Source organism: Physella acuta, unplaced genomic scaffold (genome assembly GCF_028476545.2).
Source record: "Physella acuta isolate Inbredline_101_S28 unplaced genomic scaffold, ASM2847654v3 ptg000182l, whole genome shotgun sequence".
In the NCBI taxonomy this organism is placed as follows: domain Eukaryota; kingdom Metazoa; phylum Mollusca; class Gastropoda; family Physidae; genus Physella; species Physella acuta.
In genome coordinates, this window is record NW_026731701.1 from 46,026 (window position 1) to 70,106 (window position 24,081).

General features: G+C 37.9%; 2 protein-coding genes across 2 annotated transcripts in view; both read left to right on the forward strand.

Annotated features, from left to right (window-relative positions):
- LOC131936624 (receptor-type tyrosine-protein phosphatase delta-like) overlaps positions 1 to 4,757 on the forward strand; it is a 30,752-nt gene extending 25,995 nt beyond the window's left edge. Inside the window, exons 5-9 of the mRNA XM_059293687.1 lie at positions 1,371 to 1,463; positions 2,061 to 2,258; positions 3,366 to 3,574; positions 4,019 to 4,177; positions 4,578 to 4,757. Of these exons, the coding sequence (XP_059149670.1) occupies positions 1,371 to 1,463; positions 2,061 to 2,258; positions 3,366 to 3,574; positions 4,019 to 4,177; positions 4,578 to 4,757 (839 nt within the window). The remainder of the gene's footprint in view (positions 1 to 1,370; positions 1,464 to 2,060; positions 2,259 to 3,365; positions 3,575 to 4,018; positions 4,178 to 4,577) is intronic.
- A 266-nt stretch (positions 4,758 to 5,023) lies between these two features.
- LOC131936627 (receptor-type tyrosine-protein phosphatase T) lies at positions 5,024 to 23,656 on the forward strand. Its single transcript, XM_059293693.1, has 16 exons — positions 5,024 to 5,173; positions 5,559 to 5,673; positions 6,181 to 6,408; positions 6,982 to 7,156; positions 7,433 to 7,586; positions 7,891 to 8,005; positions 8,468 to 8,689; positions 9,072 to 9,246; positions 9,807 to 9,960; positions 10,299 to 10,413; positions 12,263 to 12,490; positions 12,749 to 12,920; positions 13,214 to 14,333; positions 21,247 to 21,906; positions 22,357 to 22,963; positions 23,470 to 23,656. Exons 1-16 carry the CDS (start codon positions 5,139 to 5,141, stop codon positions 23,527 to 23,529), a joined length of 4,335 nt encoding a protein of 1,444 aa, XP_059149676.1. The 5' UTR covers positions 5,024 to 5,138; the 3' UTR covers positions 23,530 to 23,656.
- The last annotated feature ends 425 nt before the right edge of the window (positions 23,657 to 24,081 follow it).

Below are 24,081 nucleotides of genomic sequence, written 5' to 3' on the forward strand. Positions count from 1 at the left end.
CCACTAACACTAAACAATGACCACTGTCCAACACTAAACAATGACCATCACTAACACTAAACAATGACCACCACTAACACTAAACAATGACCACTGTCCAACACTAAACAATGACCACCACTAACACTAAACAATGACCACTATCCAACACTAAACAATTACAACCACTGTCCAACACTAAACAATGACCACCACTGTCCAACACTAAACAATGACCACCACTGTCCAACACTAAACAATGACCACCACTAACACTAAACAATGACCACTGTCCAACACTAAACAATGACCACCACTAACACTAAACAATGACCACCACTGTCCAACACTAAACAATGACCACCACTGTCCAACACTAAACAATGACCACCACTGTCCAACACTAAACAATGACCACCACTAACACTAAACAATGACCACTGTCCAACACTAAACAATGACCACCACTAACACTAAAAAATGACCACTGTCCAACACTAAACAATGACCACCACTAACACTAAACAATGACCACCACTGTCCAACACTAAACAATGACCACCACTGTCCAACACTAAACAATGACCACCACTGTCCAACACTAAACAATGACCACCACTGCCCAACACTAAACAATGACCACCACTGTCCAACATTAAACAATGACCACCACTAACACTAAACAATGACCACCACTAACACTAAACAATGACCACTGTCCAACACTAAACAATGACCACCACTAACACTAAACAATGACCACTATCCAACACTAAACAATTACAACCACTGTCCAACACTAAACAATGACCACCACTGTCCAACACTAAACAATGACCACCACTGTCCAACACTAAACAATGACCACCACTAACACTAAACAATGACCACTGTCCAACACTAAACAATGACCACCACTGTCCAACACTAAACAATGACCACCACTGTCCAACACTAAACAATGACCACCACTGTCCAACACTAAACAATAACCACCACTGTCCAACACTAAACAATGACCACCACTAACACTAAACAATGACCACTGTCCAACACTAAACAATGACCACCACTAACACTAAACAATGACCACTGTCCAACACTAAACAATGACCACCACTAACACTAAACAATGACCACCACTGTCCAACACTAAACAATGACCACCACTGTCCAACATTAAACAATGACCACCACTAACACTAAACAATGACCACCACTAACACTAAACAATGACCACTGTCCAACACTAAACAATGACCACCACTGCCCAACACTAAACAATGACCACCACTGACCAACTAACACTAAACAATGACCACCACTAACACTAAACAATGACCACCACTGACTAACCGCCACTAAACACTATTTGTTATGTTATTCTACAGCTCCCACAGGTCAAGTGACTCTATCTGTTGTTCAAGTAACCAAAGGTTCAGTAGAGATCACATGGACTGAGCTCAGCTGTCCAGAGAGAAAAGGTTGTCTAACTTGGTTGTAGCTCTTGTTAACTAGAAGACGCGGAAACATTGTTTGATTGCATGGGGATAGTAAAGGCCACTGGGTAAAGTGATAACCATACCATGCCGAGGTCAAGAAACATATGAACTCCAGTTATCTGCCCAATGTATTGCTAGGTCTAAAGAGGAATCTTTATCAAACTTTAGAAAAGTAGATACAGGGTACACCACAAGGTCTAACTGTATTTTTTTATTAAGATCTAATTTTCAACACAAATTAAATCTCCAATGGGATGGCTATTCTGTCTGACCAACGTTAACTATTAGTTAGGGTTTGTAGTAGTTTAAATTGTTTCAACAATCCTTATTCTGCTTTCAAATTTAACATAGTATAGTAGATTGTATGACACACAAACTTCTTTTAATGTAATATGATGTGGTCTGTTGTTTTTAACTTTAATAACTTTTAATTTATTACTGTGTAAAATTGTATGTAACTTGAATTATTCTAATGTAATACTTTTAATGTATTACTGTGGTAGACTGTAGGTGACTTGTATTACTTTTAATTTATTACTGTGTGAGATTGTATGTAACTGAAATTACTTTCGCACACAGGTACTGACTTGTTCTACTATGTGAAGCTTTCCATAACCAACTCCCCTCAGAGTGGTTTCCTAGCTGAGAATGTCCATGGTAACAGATATTCCTGGGACACTTTGAAAAGTAACATGAACTACACAGCCAGGGTTTCAGCAGTGAATGAAGTAGGTCAAGGTCCTTACAGTGAGGTCAATGTTCAAACACTTCAACTGGGTAATTGTAATACAGCATTTAATTTCAGTTTAATTGGATATGTATAGGCATATGCCCAGAGCCGTAACGGGTGACACCATTTAGGGGGGTGACACCAAGGCAAAAAATAGCAAAATATATAGAGAAAAACTTGAGGGGGGGGGGGTGCAAATTGAAAGTTTGAGGGGGGGTGTAAATCGAAAATTTGAAAGTTTGTCCCCAGGAAGGGTCACTACGCCTCTGGGGGGTGACACCATTAACTGCCGCACCGGGTGACACCCGACCTTGCTACGCCACTGCATATGCCTACTGCATTATAGTTGTTTGTTTCAGAGATTGTATGGAAAGTGTGATTACAAAAAAAAAATAATATTTTATTGTATTTTTTTCAAGCTGATTTGTAAGGAATACTAGATGGTCTTTTTACTGTCTCAGTTTTAATTTTTTCATTGTCTAGTTTCTAAATAAATGTTGATTGTTGATTGTCTATTTGCTAAATAAATGTTGATTGTTGATTGTCTAGTTGCTAAACAAATGTTGATTGTTGATTGTCCAATAATTAAACAAATGTTGATTGTTGATTGTCTATTTTCTAAACAAATGTTGATTGTCTAGTTTCTAAACAAATGTTGATTGTCTAGTTTCTAAACAAATGTTGATTGTTGATTGTCTAATAATTAAACAAATGTTGATTGTTGATTGTCTAGTTTCTAAACAAATGTTGATTGCCTAGTTGCTAAACAAATGTTGATTGTCTAGTTTCTAAACAAATGTTGATTGTCTAGTTTCTAAACAAATGTTGATTGTCTAGTTTCTAAACAAATGTTGATTGTCTAGTTTCTAAACAAATGTTGATTGTCTAGTTTCTAAACAAATGTTGATTGTCTAGTTTCTAAACAAATGTTGATTGTTGATTGTCTAGTTGCTAAACAAATGTTGATTGCCTCGTTTCTAAACAAATGTTGATTGTCTAGTTTCTAAACAAATGTTGATTGTTGATTGTCTAATAATTAAACAAATGTTGATTGTTGATTGTCTAGTTTCTAAACAAATGTTGATTGCCTAGTTGCTAAACAATTGTTGATTGTCTAGTTGCTAAACAAATGTTGATTGTTGATTGTCCACCAGGACCAGACAGTATTGAGATCAAAAATTTGACCTCGACCTACTCAAGTGTACAGCTAATGTACCAAACTGCCTTGACCACTGGTCAGCTTGTGTATCAGATAGCCTACAGCCAGAGCTCCCAGTTCACCAGCTACACTAGTGTGAGAACTTCAAGTAGCGGAAATTTAACCATTGACGGTCTTACTGCTAACACAACTTATTACTTCAAGGTAGCCATCTAGTTTTTGTATTATCAGTTTAGTATTAGTTTATGTAGTATAATAAAAATTTCTTTTTAATTTAATATTAATTTAACATTAGTTCCATGTTAGTTTCATGTATGTTAATTTTCTCCTTGCCAATTAGTGTAAAACAAAATGTCATATACTATGCTGCTAATGACATGTTATATTACTGTATATTGCTAGCTTGCAGTTTTGAGATCTGCTAAGCTAAATTAATATTATTTTATTTGGTAAGGACAGTCTATTTTATTATATATGCTAAGGACAGAAGCCTATACTTTATTATATTTGCTAAGATCAGTATATTTTATTGTATTCGCTTAGGACAATTTTTTAATTGTATTATATTGTTGCACTGTGTAAATAAAAAATATTAAACCTTAACCCTAACCAATTGACATGTTTTAGCATCAACCAAATATATTTTAGGTTTGTGCTATAGAAAACAACTTCACAGGACCATACGGGTCCAGTAAACAAATCCTCACAGTGGAGCTGATCACAATTGATCTGGCCAACCTAACAGCTGATTGTGTTGGATTTACCTGGACTCCACCAAGTTCAAGGCTAAACACATGGACATACAAGGTAGTTTTGTTTCATTATTTTCTTGTCAGTAAAAATCTTAATGCTGTCCTTACACTAAGCTAAGGATGTTAGAAATACATCAGTAAATACAATCTACACTTTGTAAAAATACATCAGGAAATACAATCTACACTTTGTAAAAATACATCAGGAAATACAATATCCACTTTGTCTAAATGAAAAATATTTTTGGCTGCTTGGAATTAAATAGTAGATTGTTTATCTAGTTACTTAAACCAGAAACTAGAAACAAATAAACATGATGTTTTAATCTTAAAGTGGTCTATAAAGTAAGATAAAAGCATAAAATATTTTGCCTGTATAAAATAATAACACAAATGTTAGTTAAACAAATGGAAATAAATTCATGTTCGCCAAAATTTAATTTGTCTGCCAACAGATGGCGCTTGAGAAAATAAACCTGACCTCTGACCTCAGTGTGTACCAAACAAGTGTGTACACTTGTGGCCTTGTACCCTCCACACTGTACACAATCAAGATAACAGCCTACAGCAGTGGTACCTTGATGACCATTGGTGTCAGAAATTTTACTACAGGCAAGGTCTTGATTTATTCTTGATGTATCAGTGGCTTTGTACAAATATTTAGGCTTTTTATTTACAGATAGCTTTCATGAAATTATTGTTTAATTTGAGGGTTGATTAATACTTTATTGCTGGGGTATTGAATGAAATAACATTTATATTTTTAAAATTTTATTTAAAAAAGAGAAATTGTGCATTTTGTATATTACCACATCTGCTTTAAAATATTTTTCAAACTTTGCTTAACATGAAAGATAGATATAATATCACTGTCAAATGTTTTACCTCAAACAGCTGAACATAAACCCCCACCTGCCCCACCTGAGCCTGTCTACCTGAGGTCTACCAGCACATCTTTGACTGTGAGACTTGAACCAGTTGTGGCCTATTCATCTCCCCTCTCACTCTACCAGATCATGGTTGAGAAAATTAACATGGCGGTCAGGAAGAGGTTAGCTCCTATTTTTGAATTTTAGGATAAGCTGGCCTTTTTATTTATAATGACTTACAGCAACACCTGGTGCCTATAAAACACTCTAGAAAATTAGCATAATGTCAACATCTCAAATTAACTCTAGGTCATAAAAGGATATCTCAATATTAACCATAAACGTAAGCACTAAAAGATCTGTATTATTTATCTAAAACCTAACTTAATTATACCCCTTACACAAACAAAAAGTTTTTTCTAAGTTGAAACAAAATGTGTGCAATGTGAAATGATTATTATGTGTTTTAAACAAAATAAAAAATGTGAAATTTCAATACTGCAGTGTATGCATATATTAAATTTACAAACTGTTTTAAGTTTCTTACTTAAACTATTTTTGTGTTAGGAGAGAGGCTGGGGTCAACGGTTATTTGAGTGCTCAGCTACAAGCCAGTGCTTTCAACTCTACACGTGAGTTCACAGTGGGAGATGGGAAGGTGTGGGGAGGTATAACCAATCAGGTGAGTGGCTTGGTTGGCGGTGCATGTTTTAGCCAATCATATTCTGGCTGATAGGTTGTTTTTACGTTACTTCCTGACTTATATTCCTCCTGAATTGGATGTTGACTAGGACAAATGAAGAAGTGACTGGTGGTTTGTGATTGTGGTTAATAAATTAAACACACATTATAGAACACCAGTTAAGTAAATATAATTATGGCTATGTAGGGGGTGGGGTGGAGTGCCAAGCACAGGGTTGTAAAGAATGTTCTCTACATGGTTAAGTGGTTTACATCAAGCTTTAACAAATATTTTAATATTTGAAACTGTGAGTCATGGCCAGTCAGGCCGAAACTTCAGACTCTCAAGTTGACAAAGTGGCTCTGTCAAGTCAGTGCTTCTCTCCCCTTTCTCTGCCATGTAAACAATTGAATAGTTTGACAATATTTTCAGAGAAAAGTCAATAATTATTATAATTATGCTTTATTTATTTTTTCACTTTTAGAACCTATTTTATTTTTACTCTAGGTGCTACAGACCAATCAATACTACATGGTTTATTTTGTTGTTGTGAGCACAGTTGGCAGCAGTGCAAAAACAAATTCATCCCAGTTACCACAGCCAGTGTTTACTGTGCCTTATGAACGAGACGCTGCTAGGAATTTAACATTAGTTTCATTTTCAACTTCATCAATGTGTGTTAATCTAACATGGCTACCTCCAGCTGAATATAAGCTCATATTGACAAAATACATGGTAAGAATATAAAAATGAGATGTACTTTTGTGTATAAGTTAAATTTAGCTGTTACTCAAGTTCAATGATTAGTTTCAGGAAAATCGTTTAGCTCCCTTGGATATTGGTTTTATAAATTTAATTTATGTGTTCATTTGATTTTAGGGTTAAAATTTAAAATTTTTCTTTTTTAAGTTGTTAAAATACTGTATTTAGATTTTGGTTTACTTTTATCACACTTTTATGAGCACTGTCAGCCATATTATACATCCACGGTCACCAACTTTTCTTTAGTAGATCCAAACTTTGCAGTCATCAAATTTTCTTTAGTAGACCCAAACTTTGAAGATCCAAATTTTACAGTTATCAAATTTTCTTTGGTAGATCCAAATATCATAAAATTTTCTTATGCAGATCCAAATGTCATCAAATTTTCTTTGGTGGATCCAAATATCATCAAATTTTCTTATGTAGATCCAAATGTCATAAAATTTTCTTATGCAGATCCAAATGTCATCACATTTTCTTATGTAGATCCAAATGTCATCAAATTTTCTTTGGTGGATCCAAATGTCATCAAATTTTCTTATGTAGATCCAAATGTCATCAACATCAAATATACAGCAGCAGCTACCCTCTGTCACCTTAAGCCCAGCTGTGAGTGAGTACAGCACTTGTCAGCTGAAGTCAGGCACAGATTATGTCATGACCCTGAGAGGATTTGGTGGTTCTTGGGTGGTCAGCTATTTCAATTTGACTTTCAAAACAGGTAAAATTATTATTTATTATTGATATTTTTTATACAATTATAAAGTTATTAATAAGTAATTGAAATATGGGCCTACAATAGCTTTATTAAGAGAACTGTTTTTTCAGTTTGCTTCAAAATTTATCTAACAATTAAACCAGTTAATTTAAAGACAAAAAATATTTAAAAATATTTTCTTGTTATAGTTTTTTAGATTGGCATCTGAATCATCTTGTGTTTTTCCTGAAACAATTTTTAGTTCTCCAACCTCTATTTGTGCTCACCCCTGCTCCACAGAGCGTCAGCCGGTACCACCAGCCCCTGAACCACCAACATTTCTACGCTCTGATTACACAACAATTACAGTCAACATTAGGCCAGTTACTTCCCCTGCTGTGAGGATTACCCAGTACCAAATCAAGGTTGAAAAGCTGACAACTGCCACTACAAGGTAAACAGACTGAGTTTACATTAATGGCTTTGTTGTTAGCAATTATAATCCACATCATACAGTACTGAGCATGTTAGATTTATTTATATAATAAAACATAATAAATTTTACTTTCTTTGATTTAGTCAAATATTTATAAAAGAGTTTAATTTCAACATATTAAGTTTCTTATTTATGTTAGAACTGTCATTATTTACTAAATTTTCATAACTTTTCTAAAACTACCTAGAGCCAATAAAAACTGTAATAACTGTGATAATTAAAATGAATGCCAGTAGATCAGAATGTTCCATGATTTCTTTAGACCTGAAGCAGGTGTGCCCGGTTATGTAGCAACTGAGTACCTGACTGACGCCTTCACCAAACAGGAGACATTTGTAGTGGGAGATGGGAAGACCTATGGCCAGTATCTCAACAAGGTGAGCTGATTTGAACTGAGGTACAGCTTGATGTTTTCATGTAGGTAGCCTACTTTTGTTTTCTGTAACTCTTGGCTATTATTTTCTAAAACGCCAAGACAAAGGTAACTGAAAAAGAAAAGTGAAGTGTAGAAGTATTAAAACATTTAGGTGGTTGTGATTATGAAATATAATTTATCTACATAAAATAATGAAGAGAGTACAAGATTAGATTTATGATACACATGTTATTATTGTAACAAAAATGCTGAAATGTAATAAATAAAGGTTAAACTAAAACTAAATTTACTTAAGTTTGGATATATATAACATATATTTTTGATGAAAAAGTTGATAACTGAAATGCCAAAAGAACAGCTTTAAAAAGTCCAGTTTTCTTCTATTTTATTTAACATTATTTCCAGAAAATCACAAAATTTGTTTGTAATTTTTAAATTGTTGTTGACACTTCTTTCTTTGCAGGCACTGGATGCCAATATGTTCTACAACATACACATGGTGTCTATGTTTGTAACAAATGACAGCACCACGTACAACTGGACCACCACGTCAGCATTTGCTGCCCCGTATGAAGCTAACAAGCCACTAACCCTATCTGTGACCCAAATCTCACGTACAGTCACCTGTCTCGAGGTCGCCTGGTCTTCACCTGACCAAATGGCCAGTGTCCTTACATCATTCAATGTAATGTACTTACATCATTCAATTTAATGTGCTTACGTCATTCAATGTAACGTGCATACATCATTTTATGTAATGTGCATACATCGTTCAACATAATGTGCATACATCAATGTAATGTAATGTGCATACATCATTTTATGTAATGTGCTTACATCATTCTATGTAATGTGCTTATATCAATGTAATATAATGTGTAAACATCATTTTATGTAATGTGCTTACACCATTTTATTTAATTATACATATATCATTTTGCCAGCATATTAAAAATTATATGGCCTAGCCTTTTATGGTTAATATTCCTGTTATTCATTTAAAGAGAGAAATTCAATTAGAAATGTAATACCCATCTGAATACCAACACCTCACTGCCTATTGACAGATAGAATCTGTGAGCATCTCAAACAAAAGTGAACCTAAGACATCAGAAACTCTGGCACCATCAGACAGGAGCCATCAGATCTGCCAGTTAAGGTCTGCCTCACAGTACAATGTTACCATCTCTGGCTTTGCTCGTCCATGGGTTGTTGCCCTTGGCTCAGGAATTTTTTCCACTGGTGATTATCTGTTTTGCTCAAATAAAACAATTAAATGAAAACATGAAAGATATCTAATACAAAACCAAAACAGTTGTCCGTATATATGAAACCTGTTATGATTTGCTGGTCTGTAGGCTGTACATACATCTGACATTAAATTCTTAGATTTAATCTGTTTATATGTCTCTGGTTATAATTACAACTAACATTTCATTTCTAGAATGTTAAAAACAAAATAAGTGTAAAAACCTTTTTAATTAAATGACTTGTTGGTATCACTGTACAGACATAAAAGTAGGTCAATTTTTATGTTTTTAAAAAGAGTACCATATTTATTCTTTCCATTTTCTTGGTTCTTAATTGACACCCCATTATAAAAATACTTGCATCAAAACCCAATCAGTCACTCTAAATGACAGTTATCTGCCCCTTTGGATCTATAGTTTGTTTTCAAATAGGAAAACATGTTTTCATACTGTACCATAAATATTGGCCATAAACATAAAAAAAAACAACATGTTGTGAAATTAGTTTGAACCACTGGACAGACTTGAGCTGGTTTATTTTCTTGTCTGCAGGAGCCCACACCAACCCACCTGCTCCCCCTCCTCCTGTGTTGATAACATCAACATCAACAACCATCAAGGTGGCCATAGAGCCTGTGACATCATCATCATCTGCCCCTATTACATCCTATGTTTTAATGGTGAAGAGCATGGGCACAAGGCAGAAGTAAGATCATTCACACATTGACTTTGGTGTTGTGTAGGCTTACAGATTTGTGATGGATTGATTGGCACAAATAGTTTTTTTTTCTTTGACGTTTACATTTTCATTTATTGAGAATCTTTTTGTTTCATGAAGGGGGTGGGGCTAAAAGGCAAGATTTTTTAAAATTTAAAAAACATAATTACTCTTGCACTTAAGTTTTATGCAGCTTTTTATCTATATTTGAGCATTGCTAGTATTTTGATTTGTTGGCTTAGATTCATGAAATGCTAAATGTTGACAGGAAATGGTTTGAAATAACTATATAAAACTAGAACATAAGGTTTATAATATTATAACAGAAGGTTGGCTGGAGTTCAAGGTTACGAGACAGCTGAGCTACAGCCCCAAGACCTGACGACAAGGCGAGAGTTTACAATAGGGGATGGGGCCATGTGGGGCAGCTACAGGAATAAGGTAAGGTTCAGCTTGGTAGGGTTGGAGTTTCTGGCTTATTTTTATATTTTGGGCACCAGACAGCTATATGGAGTACCTGATTTATTTTTATATTTCCAGCCCTTAGACAGGTATACAGGTATACAGAGTACCTGATTTATTTTTATATTTCCAGCCCTTAGACAGGTATACAGGTATACAGAGTACCTGATTTATTTTTATATTTCCAGCCCTTAGACAGGTATACAGGTATACAGAGTACCTGATTTATTTTTATATTTCCAGCCACTAGACAGGTATACAGGTATACAGAGTACCTGATTTATTTTTATATTTCCAGCCCCTAGACAGGTATACAGGTATACAGAGTACCTGATTTATTTTTATATTTCCAGCCCCTAGACAGGTATACAGGTATACAGAGTACCTGATTTATTTTTATATTTCCAGCCCTTAGACAGGTATACAGGTATACAGAGTACCTGATTTATTTTTATATTTCCAGCCCTTAGACAGGTATACAGGTATACAGAGTACCTGATTTATTTTTATATTTCCAGCCCTTAGACAGGTATACAGGTATACAGAGTACCTGATTTATTTTTATATTTCCAGCCCCTAGACAGGTATACAGGTATACAGAGTACCTGATTTATTTTTATATTTCCAGCCCCTAGACAGGTATACAGGTATACAGAGTACCTGATTTATTTTTATATTTCCAGCCCCTAGACAGGTATACAGGTATACAGAGTACCTGATTTATTTTTATATTTCCAGCCCTTAGACAGGTATACAGGTATACAGAGTACCTGATTTATTTTTATATTTCCAGCCCCTAGACAGGTATACAGGTATACAGAGTACCTGATTTATTTTTATATTTCCAGCCCCTAGACAGGTATACAGGTATACAGAGTACCTGATTTATTTTTATATTTCCAGCCCTTAGACAGGTATACAGGTATACAGAGTACCTGATTTATTTTTATATTTCCACCCCCTAGACAGGTATACAGGTATACAGAGTACCTGATTTATTTTTATATTTCCACCCCCTAGACAGGTATACAGAGTATCTAATTTATTTTTATATTTCCAGCCCCTAGACAGGTATACAGAGTACCTAATTTATTTTTATATTTCCAGCACTTAGACAGGTATACAGAGTACCTGATTTATTTTTATATTTCCAGCCCCTAGAGAGGTATACATAGTACCTGATTTATTTTTATATTTCCAGCACCTAGACAGGTATACAGAGTACCTGATTTATTTTTATATTTCCAGCCCCTAGACAGGTATACAGAGTACCTGATTTATTTTTATATTTCCAGCCCCTAGACAGGTATACAGAGTACCTGATTTATTTTTATATTTCCAGACCCTAGACAGGTATACAGAGTAGGGCCTACCTGATTTATTTTTATATTTTCCAGCCCCTAGAGAGGTATACAGAGTACCTGATTTATTTTTATATTTCCAGCCACTAGAGAGGTATACAGAGTACCTGATTTATTTTTATATTTTCAGCCTCTAGACAGGTATACAGAGTACCTGATTTATTTTTATATTTCCAGCCCCTAGAGAGGTATACAGAGTACCTGATTTATTTTTATATTTCCAGCCCTTAGAGAGGTATACAGAGTACCTGATTTATTTTTATATTTCCAGCCCCTAGAGAGGTATACAGAGTACCTGATTTATTTTTATATTTCCAGCCCCTAGAGAGGTATACAGAGTACCTGATTTATTTTTATATTTCCAGCCCCTAGAGAGGTATACAGGTATACAGAGTACCTGATTTATTTTTATATTTCCAGCCCCTAGAGAGGTATACAGAGTACCTGATTTATTTTTATATTTCCAGCCCCTAGAGAGGTATACAGAGTACCAGATTTACTTTGTGACAGTGAGTGCCATACCTGATAGCACCACCTACAGCTTCTCCAGCATGAGTGAGCCAGTGCTGACACCCCTCCTTGATGTGAGCATCACGTCATCTACAGATGTCACTCTGGCATTTAGAAACGAGACTTGCTTGAATGTCACTTGGCTGGTACCACCAGAGGCTGCTAGCATCATCACAAGTTTTCAGGTGAGGTTTTGTGGGGTCAAGAATGGGGTGAGGTTTCATTTTCTACTAATGTAGGATTTGGAAGGGAAAGTCTGCTTTAAAAAAGAGGATATAGCTTTACAGGCCCTATTATGTATAATAAACCATGCTGTTATGTGTATTGCATATTTTGTTGACTCTTTTGTTGACTCTTTTAGTTTCTTCAATGAACAATTGAATCCTTTATCAAGCTATAAGCTTGGAGTGACACAATTATCTGACCTTGTGTTTCTCTTTTAGATCCAGTTTGGTAAAACAGGGGCCGATGCTTCTTTCATTACACGGAACTTAACTCAAAATTATCGCAATGTATTTTTTTGTGGCCTGCTCTACTATACAAACTATACTACTGTCATCAAGGCGTTTGTTGGACAAATAGTTCTTTACACATCTTCAGCTGTGTTTAGCACACGTAAGAAAACAATTGTTTAAAAATGATAAGAATTTTGTTGATAATAATATTTGACTTCTTTTGTTCCCTAAAATATTTAAATTTTATTCAACATTGTGTTCCCTAAAATATTTAACTTTTATTTGGTCTCATGTGTTCCCTAAAATATTTGACTTTTATTCTATCTTTGTGTTTCCTGGAATATTTAACTTTTATTTAACCCTCTTGTTTTCTCTGGAGTTTTTAATTTTTTTTTAACCTCTTGTTTCCTGAAATATTTGACTTTAATTTAACTCTCTTTTTTTCCTTGACAGTTCACGACAAGCCCCCAGTCCCAGCTGCCCCTGTGCTAGTGAGCTCAACCAACACCTCCATCACCGTCACACTGAAGCCGGTCCAGTCACCCTCAGCCCCTGTTACATCTTACATAGTCGTCATTGACAAGGTGACTAGCACCAGCAGTCGCCAAAAGCGGGCCATAGCGTTTACTGTAGGAAACACCACAGCAGAACTCAAATCATCTGAGTTGACGAAACCCTTGGATTTCACCATTGGGGATGGGGGTGTGTACGGTGGGATTGTGAATAGACCATTGGATCCTGCAACTTTTTATAATGTTTATTTTGTTGCCCTCAGTGTCTTTGGTGGTGTTACTAAATATAGCTTTACTAAACTCTCTACTCCAGTCAAAACTGTTTTTTACGTAGCTCCAAAAATGATGGGGGAGGGTGGGGGTAGTTCTGGGGAAGTGATAGGTATTGTGGTTGGTTGTCTGATTCTTGTGGCGCTGGTTCTGGCAGCGACTGCAGGTTATATTTTTTGGAGAAGGAAACATAAAAAAGTGAATAAAAAAGAATCGGAACAGTTTCAAGCCCCAAGATCTAATGACGATATCTCTTTATATAACAACATTACACTGACTCCTACTGATTTGATACAGGAGAGTCCAAAATCAGGGGAGGGAAACATCTCATGGAATTTAACTCCCCTTAAGGAGCAGTCATTGAAGTTGCCAGAGCAACCTGCTATTAAAATGCCAGAACAATTCTGGAGTAAGACTTACAGTTTCCAAGAGAATCGACGTATCATTAAAGAAGGAAGAAATGGTACAGCAGTTCCTAACCAGAATGTTTACAAAATACCCGAAGCAACTGAAAATGAAATCTCCATCAGTGATGAATTTCTCCAACTACGCACCAAGCCCAGTCAAGCTGTGACCAGCGTGGCTTACCTGAACAAAGATCTGAACAGGTTTCCACGTCTGCTGCCATATGACCACAGCCTGGTCAAGCTGGCCAGTGACGCCAGTTCTGACAGCAACTACATCAACGCCAGCTTCATGCCGGGCTACAAGAGAACTCCAGTCTACATCGCTGCCCAGAGTCCATATGACCCAGTTACTGTACTGGACTTTTGGAGACTCATATATCAAAGGTATGTGCCAGAGTCCATATGACCCAGTCACTGTACTGGACTTTTGGAGACTTATATATCAAAGGTATGTGGCCCAGAGTCCATATGACCCAGTCACTGTACTGGACTTTTGGAGACTCATATATCAAAGGTATGTGCCAGAGTCCATATGACCCAGTCACTGTACTGGACTTTTGGAGACTCATATATCAAAGGTATGTGGCCCAGAGTCCATATGACCCAGTCACTGTACTGGACTTTTGGAGACTCATATATCAAAGGTATGTGGTCCAGAGTCCATATGACCCAGTCACTGTACTGGACTTTTGGAGACTCATATATCAAAGGTATGTGGCCCAGAGTCCATATGACCCAGTCACTGTACTGGACTTTTGGAGACATATATCAAAGGTATGTGGCCCAGAGTCCATATGACCCAGTCACTGTACTGGACTTTTGGAGACTCATATATCAAAGGTATGTGCCAGAGTCCATATGACCCAGTCACTGTACTGGACTTTTGGAGACTCATATATCAAAGGTATGTGGCCCAGAGTCCATATGACCCAGTCACTGTACTGGACTTTTGGAGACTCATATATCAAAGGTATGTGGTCCAGAGTCCATATGACCCAGTCACTGTACTGGACTTTTGGAGACTCATATATCAAAGGTATGTGGCCCAGAGTCCATATGACCCAGTCACTGTACTGGACTTTTGGAGACATATATCAAAGGTATGTGGTCCAGAGTCCATATGACCCAGTCACTGTACTGGACTTTTGGAGACTCATATATCAAAGGTATGTGCCAGAGTCCATATGACCCAGTCACTGTACTGGACTTTTGGAGACTCATATATCAAAGGTATGTGCCAGAGTCCATATGACCCAGTCACTGTACTGGACTTTTGGAGACTTTTATATCAAAGGTATGTGGCCCAGAGTCCATATGACCCAGTCACTGTACTGGACTTTTGGAGACTCATATATCAAAGGTATGTGGCCCAGAGTCCATATGACCCAGTCACTGTACTGGACTTTTGGAGACTCATATATCAAAGGTATGTGCCAGAGTCCATATGACCCAGTCACTGTACTGGACTTTTGGAGACTCATATATCAAAGGTATGTGGCCCAGAGTCCATATGACCCAGTCACTGTACTGGACTTTTGGAGACTTTTATATCAAAGGTATGTGGCCCAGAGTCCATATGACCCAGTCACTGTACTGGACTTTTGGAGACTCATATATCAAAGGTATGTAGCTACCTCATATATCAAAGGTATGTGCCAGAGTCCATATGACCCAGTCACTGTACTGGACTTTTGGAGACTCATATATCAAAGGTATGTGCCAGAGTCCATATGACCCAGTCACTGTACTGGACTTTTGGAGACTCATATATCAAAGGTATGTGCCAGAGTCCATATGACCCAGTCACTGTACTGGACTTTTGGAGACTCATATATCAAAGGTATGTGCCAGAGTCCATATGACCCAGTCACTGTACTGGACTTTTGGAGACTTATATATCAAAGGTATGTGGCCCAGAGTCCATATGACCCAGTCACTGTACTGGACTTTTGGAGACTCATATATCAAAGGTATGTGCCAGAGTCCATATGACCCAGTCACTGTACTGGACTTTTGGAGACTCATATATCAAAGGTATGTGCCAGAGTCCATATGACCCAGTCACTGTACTGGACTTTTGGAGACTCATATATCAAAGGTATGTGGCCCAGAGTCCATATGACCCAGTCACTGTACTGGACTTTTGGAGACTCATATATCAAAGGTATGTGGTCCAGAGTCCATATGACCCAGTCACTGTACTGGACTTTTGGAGACTCATATATCAAAGGTATGTGGCCCAGAGTCCATATGACCCAGTCACTGTACTGGACTTTTGGAGACATATATCAAAGGTATGTGGCCCAGAGTCCATATGACCCAGTCACTGTACTGGACTTTTGGAGACTCATATATCAAAGGTATGTGGCCCAGAGTCCATATGACCCAGTCACTGTACTGGACTTTTGGAGACTCATATATCAAAGGTATGTGGTCCAGAGTCCATATGACCCAGTCACTGTACTGGACTTTTGGAGACTCATATATCAAAGGTATGTGGCCCAGAGTCCATATGACCCAGTCACTGTACTGGACTTTTGGAGACTCATATATCAAAGGTATGTGGCCCAGAGTCCATATGACCCAGTCACTGTACTGGACTTTTGGAGACTTTTATATCAAAGGTATGTGGCCCAGAGTCCATATGACCCAGTCACTGTACTGGACTTTTGGAGACTCATATATCAAAGGTATGTGCCAGAGTCCATATGACCCAGTCACTGTACTGGACTTTTGGAGACTCATATATCAAAGGTATGTGGCCCAGAGTCCATATGACCCAGTCACTGTACTGGACTTTTGGAGACTTTTATATCAAAGGTATGTGGCCCAGAGTCCATATGACCCAGTCACTGTACTGGACTTTTGGAGACTCATATATCAAAGGTATGTAGCTACCTCATATATCAAAGGTATGTGCCAGAGTCCATATGACCCAGTCACTGTACTGGACTTTTGGAGACTCATATATCAAAGGTATGTGCCAGAGTCCATATGACCCAGTCACTGTACTGGACTTTTGGAGACTCATATATCAAAGGTATGTGCCAGAGTCCATATGACCCAGTCACTGTACTGGACTTTTGGAGACTTATATATCAAAGGTATGTGGCCCAGAGTCCATATGACCCAGTCACTGTACTGGACTTTTGGAGACTCATATATCAAAGGTATGTGCCAGAGTCCATATGACCCAGTCACTGTACTGGACTTTTGGAGACTCATATATCAAAGGTATGTGCCAGAGTCCATATGACCCAGTCACTGTACTGGACTTTTGGAGACTCATATATCAAAGGTATGTGCCAGAGTCCATATGACCCAGTCACTGTACTGGACTTTTGGAGACATATATCAAAGGTATGTGGTCCAGAGTCCATATGACCCAGTCACTGTACTGGACTTTTGGAGACATATATCAAAGGTATGTGGTCCAGAGTCCATATGACCCAGTCACTGTACTGGACTTTTGGAGACTCATATATCAAAGGTATGTGCCAGAGTCCATATGACCCAGTCACTGTACTGGACTTTTGGAGACTCATATATCAAAGGTATGTGCCAGAGTCCATATGACCCAGTCACTGTACTGGACTTTTGGAGACTCATATATCAAAGGTATGTGCCAGAGTCCATATGACCCAGTCACTGTACTGGACTTTTGGAGACATATATCAAAGGTATGTGGTCCAGAGTCCATATGACCCAGTCACTGTACTGGACTTTTGGAGACATATATCAAAGGTATGTGGTCCAGAGTCCATATGACCCAGTCACTGTACTGGACTTTTGGAGACTCATATATCAAAGGTATGTGCCAGAGTCCATATGACCCAGTCACTGTACTGGACTTTTGGAGACTCATATATCAAAGGTATGTGCCAGAGTCCATATGACCCAGTCACTGTACTGGACTTTTGGAGACTTTTATATCAAAGGTATGTGGCCCAGAGTCCATATGACCCAGTCACTGTACTGGACTTTTGGAGACTCATATATCAAAGGTATGTGGCCCAGAGTCCATATGACCCAGTCACTGTACTGGACTTTTGGAGACTCATATATCAAAGGTATGTGGCCCAGAGTCCATATGACCCAGTCACTGTACTGGACTTTTGGAGACTTATATATCAAAGGTATGTGCCAGAGTCCATATGACCCAGTCACTGTACTGGACTTTTGGAGACTCATATATCAAAGGTATGTGGCCCAGAGTCCATATGACCCAGTCACTGTACTGGACTTTTGGAGACTTTTATATCAAAGGTATGTGGCCCAGAGTCCATATGACCCAGTCACTGTACTGGACTTTTGGAGACTCATATATCAAAGGTATGTAGCTACCTCATATATCAAAGGTATGTGCCAGAGTCCATATGACCCAGTCACTGTACTGGACTTTTGGAGACTCATATATCAAAGGTATGTGCCAGAGTCCATATGACCCAGTCACTGTACTGGACTTTTGGAGACTCATATATCAAAGGTATGTGCCAGAGTCCATATGACCCAGTCACTGTACTGGACTTTTGGAGACTCATATATCAAAGGTATGTGCCAGAGTCCATATGACCCAGTCACTGTACTGGACTTTTGGAGACTTATATATCAAAGGTATGTGCCAGAGTCCATATGACCCAGTCACTGTACTGGACTTTTGGAGACTCATATATCAAAGGTATGTGCCAGAGTCCATATGACCCAGTCACTGTACTGGACTTTTGGAGACTTATATATCAAAGGTATGTGCCAGAGTCCATATGACCCAGTCACTGTACTGGACTTTTGGAGACTCATATATCAAAGGTATGTGCCAGAGTCCATATGACCCAGTCACTGTACTGGACTTTTGGAGACTCATATATCAAAGGTATGTGCCAGAGTCCATATGACCCAGTCACTGTACTGGACTTTTGGAGACTCATATATCAAAGGTATGTGCCAGAGTCCATATGACCCAGTCACTGTACTGGACTTTTGGAGACTCATATATCAAAGGTATGTAGCTACCTCATATATCAAAGGTATGTGCCAGAGTCCATATGACCCAGTCACTGTACTGGACTTTTGGAGACTCATATATCAAAGGTATGTGCCAGAGTCCATATGACCCAGTCACTGTACTGGACTTTTGGAGACTCATATATCAAAGGTATGTGCCAGAGTCCATATGACCCAGTCACTGTACTGGACTTTTGGAGACTCATATATCAAAGGTATGTGCCAGAGTCCATATGACCCAGTCACTGTACTGGACTTTTGGAGACTTATATATCAAAGGTATGTGCCAGAGTCCATATGACCCAGTCACTGTACTGGACTTTTGGAGACTTATATATCAAAGGTATGTGCCAGAGTCCATATGACCCAGTCACTGTACTGGACTTTTGGAGACTCATATATCAAAGGTATGTGCCAGAGTCCATATGACCCAGTCACTGTACTGGACTTTTGGAGACTCATATATCAAAGGTATGTGGTCCAGAGTCCATATGACCCAGTCACTGTACTGGACTTTTGGAGACTCATATATCAAAGGTATGTGGCCCAGAGTCCATATGACCCAGTCACTGTACTGGACTTTTGGAGACTCATATATCAAAGGTATGTAGCAGCCCAGAGTCCATATGACCCAGTCACTGTACTGGACTTTTGGAGACTCATATATCAAAGGTATGTAGCAGCCCAGAGTCCATATGACCCAGTCACTGTACTGGACTTTTGGAGACTCATATATCAAAGGTATGTGCCAGAGTCCATATGACCCAGTCACTGTACTGGACTTTTGGAGACTCATATATCAAAGGTATGTGCCAGAGTCCATATGACCCAGTCACTGTACTGGACTTTTGGAGACTTATATATCAAAGGTATGTGGTCCAGAGTCCATATGACCCAGTCACTGTACTGGACTTTTGGAGACTTATATATCAAAGGTATGTGGTCCAGAGTCCATATGACCCAGTCACTGTACTGGACTTTTGGAGACTTATATATCAAAGGTATGTGCCAGAGTCCATATGACCCAGTCACTGTACTGGACTTTTGGAGACTCATATATCAAAGGTATGTGCCAGAGTCCATATGACCCAGTCACTGTACTGGACTTTTGGAGACTCATATATCAAAGGTATGTAGCAGCCCAGAGTCCATATGACCCAGTCACTGTACTGGACTTTTGGAGACTCATATATCAAAGGTATGTAGCAGCCCAGAGTCCATATGACCCAGTCACTGTACTGGACTTTTGGAGACTCATATATCAAAGGTATGTGCCAGAGTCCATATGACCCAGTCACTGTACTGGACTTTTGGAGACTCATATATCAAAGGTATGTAGCAGCCCAGAGTCCATATGACCCAGTCACTGTACTGGACTTTTGGAGACTTATATATCAAAGGTATGTAGCAGCCCAGAGTCCATATGACCCAGTCACTGTACTGGACTTTTGGAGACTCATATATCAAAGGTATGTAGCAGCCCAGAGTCCATATGACCCAGTCACTGTACTGGACTTTTGGAGACTTATATATCAAAGGTATGTAGCTACCTCGTATATTAAAGGTATGTAGCTACCTCGTATATCAAAGGTATGTGGCTACTTCATATATCAAAGGTATGTAGCTACCTCGTATATCAAAGGTATGTGGCTACTTCATATATCAAAGGTATGTGGCTACCTCATATATCAAAGGTGTGTGGCTATTTCATGTAGGCCTATCAACAATATTTTGCCATTTAAATTTTCTAATATATTTAGCTATCTCATTAAGCAAAGTATTTGGCTATCTCATATAAACTATCAAAAATATTTTGATAACCTATTTTTATTAACTTATTATTAGTAAGGTATTTAAAAGGCAGCAAGATAAGAAGTATTTTTGTTACTTAATATATCCAGAGTATTTGTGGCATGGTTGATGGGTAGCGCACATGATCACCTACCCAAAGGCCTTGAGATTGTTTTCCAATAATTCCATACAATGTCCATGAGTCCATCCAGCTTTATTGGTTACCTGAGTTAGAGAAAGTAAAGGCAGCTTGGCCTATTGCTGACCACATGATCACAGTATATGACTGACTGACAGATCTGCAGCCTACATCTTTTGGCCCACGTTGTCTGAACATGTATTATACTTTTTAAAAACTTGTGTTACTTCCCATGTAAATGTGTTTTAGCAAAAAATCTAGTTTTTTAATTATAAATACAGGACATGCATTTTTTAAAACTCACTTTAACTAAACACACAGGTCACTAAGTGGCTGATCATTTGTCTACAACTAATTTTTCACCAGATCACTGAAAACAATTGTGATGTTAACAAACTTGAGGGAGGGCAGGATCGTCAAGTGCTCCCAGTACTGGCCTGACATGTGTGAGGACACCTTAGGTCACTTGACAATACGGGTCATGAGTGTCCAGGTGTATACTGATTACACCCTCAGGACCCTGGGGGTCAAACAGTCAGGGGAGGAGTTCCATGTGGTCCAGCAGTTCCAGTACACGTCCTGGCCGGAGCACGGAGCGCCAGATGACCCCATTCCTTTGTTGGACATGCTGTACAAAGTGAGGGCCCACCACAGTAAAGATCCTACCCCTATCCTGGTCCACTGTGGTACAGGCATTGGCCGGAGTGGTGTCTACATTGCTATTGATACTTTAATTGAACAGTTTCAAGAAGAAGGGAGTGTCAATGTGTTTCAGTGTGTGCACAAAATGAGAAAAGATCGACCATTTATGGTGCGCACATTAAAAGAGTATGTCTTCATCTATGCAGCACTGCATGAGAACTTTTTTGCTGGTGCTACCACATTTGGGAGTGAATTTAAATCTGTGATCAACAACTGGAGGAGGAAAAATCCTGAAACAGGAAAGACTTTTCTGGAGGAGCAGTTTGAATGCTTGCAGATGCCTCCAATGAAGTCTTGCATTAAAGGTTTAAACCAAGACATCAGGTATTTGTTTGGGAATAAGTGTTTGATGTTGTTAGTTTTTCTCATAGGGCAATATAGTTTTTTTTTTGGTTTAATATGGGAGCATAGTTTTTTTTTGTTTAATACCCCAACCCTTGCCCTAACTTTTTTTGTGTTTAATATGGCAATATAGTTGTTTTTTTTTGTTTAATATGACATCATGGTGTTTTGTATAATATGGCAACATGGTTTTTTTTTAATATGGCAAGATAGTTTTCTTTTGTTTAATAGCCTAACCCTAACCCTAACTATATTTTGGTTTAATATGGCAACATAGTTTTTTGGTTTAAATATGGCTACATAGTTTAATGTTTATAGAATTCTAGAAGCTTAAATGCACTTTGTATTGTTAATAGTCAAGGTTTTTTTGCGTTAATTATTGTCATACTTCAATGTAATGTTAATCTATTATTTTTATTCACAAAACTTTAGCTCACAAGTTAGCTTGGATTTCTCTAGCTCAAGCTCTTCCAGCTATTCTTCCAGCTCCTGGAATGTACACAACCCTTTTGCTGAGACAGTCGCCATTGATGGGCTGCTGGAGCCTGGCCAGTACAAGTTAACAAACTGCTCACAGTTTGCAAACCCTCGGGACTTTGTCCACTTCCTACTCCACAACAACATCGCCACCATCATCGCATTCAGGGATTCTCAAACTGTTCCTTTCATTGAGAAACATCGGCTCCGTGATTTCAACATGGTTGTTTGTCAGCCACCAAAAGAAAACATTTTAAACAACTTTGTGGTTACTGATATTGTGGTGAACAATGTCGCAGTTCGGCTGTTTGAGGTCAATGCAGAGATGGCGTCTAATGAGGTCAAGTTCACGGAGACCATGATGGCCAACCTAATCGCAGAAGTTTTTGCCTGGCAGGATGATAAGAGACGGGAGGCCGTGCTGGTTACTGGTGCCAGATTTCCTGAGATTTTCATTCCTCTGGCTCTCTTCTGTGAGAAGATAAAGATGGACAAGAGTGGAGATCTTTTTAAAATTATTAGACATTGTAAATACAACAACCTACAGTGCCAATTTAATTATGTAAGTACAATAATTAATTATCTTATATAATTAAAATACTATTTTTGTTATTAATATGTTATAAACTGGTAAGTAAAAATGTTTATAGATTCTATGCAGTGTTTTTTCCAGACTTTCTCTGGGGGTGAGGGGGGGGGGGGACACTGGTAAAAGTATATGTTTACTATATAAATTTCATTTTGTTCGTGGGGTGGGGTACACTTTCTTTGGGGGGGGGGGGGGGCTGCCTCTCCAAAGAGTTGCCTGGAAGAAACTATAATTCTGTGATAAATATGTTAATTTACATAGTAAAAAGAAAATATGTAAATTATGTAAATAATGTTTAAAAATATGTAAATTTACATTATGATTGTTTTTATTTTTTTTTCATTTTTTTAATTATTTGAGCAGCCTCACAAACTATAACAATTACAGAAACTTTACATAATTACTTTACTTAAAAATTTTCACCTGCAGTCATGATTTCAACTGATCCCCACATCAACTAATGTCATGTATTCTTTCAGGATCAGTACATCTACTGTTACAAAACCATTTGGACCTTCATGAGAAAGTTTGTGGGATAAGTCAATGTCCTCACATCTGGGAAAATGAAATAGTTTTCTTTAACCAAGTTTGAGATTCATTTTTTTGTATTTAAAATGTTAAACTACATTTAGTATCACTTATATTAAAGTTACTCTTTCAAACCTGACAGTCAATTGTGCAGATGAATTAGAGTTCATCTGTTTCTGTGATAATGTGGCCAGTTCTATGTACAATTGCCTTTACTTCCCCTACATGTGTCAGGTACTCATTAGTGCTGAGTGTACTCAGAGACCTCCTACAGGCTCTAGCCCAGGATTCAAAACTCAAGACTTCTGCTCTACTGTTGTGCTATACTGTCTCACCCCACCATCCCAGAGTAATATCTCACCCCACCATCCCAGAGTATTATCTCACCCCACCATCCCAGAGTATTATCTCACCCCATCATCCCAGAGTATTAGCTGTAGCGTTGAGAATATTACTGGCTCTTATCTATCTGAAGCCATAGGTCTAGTAATTTTTTTTTATTTATTCAGTTTATAACCAAAATATAGTACTACATTCGTTTTTGTACCTAATATTTGTGGAAT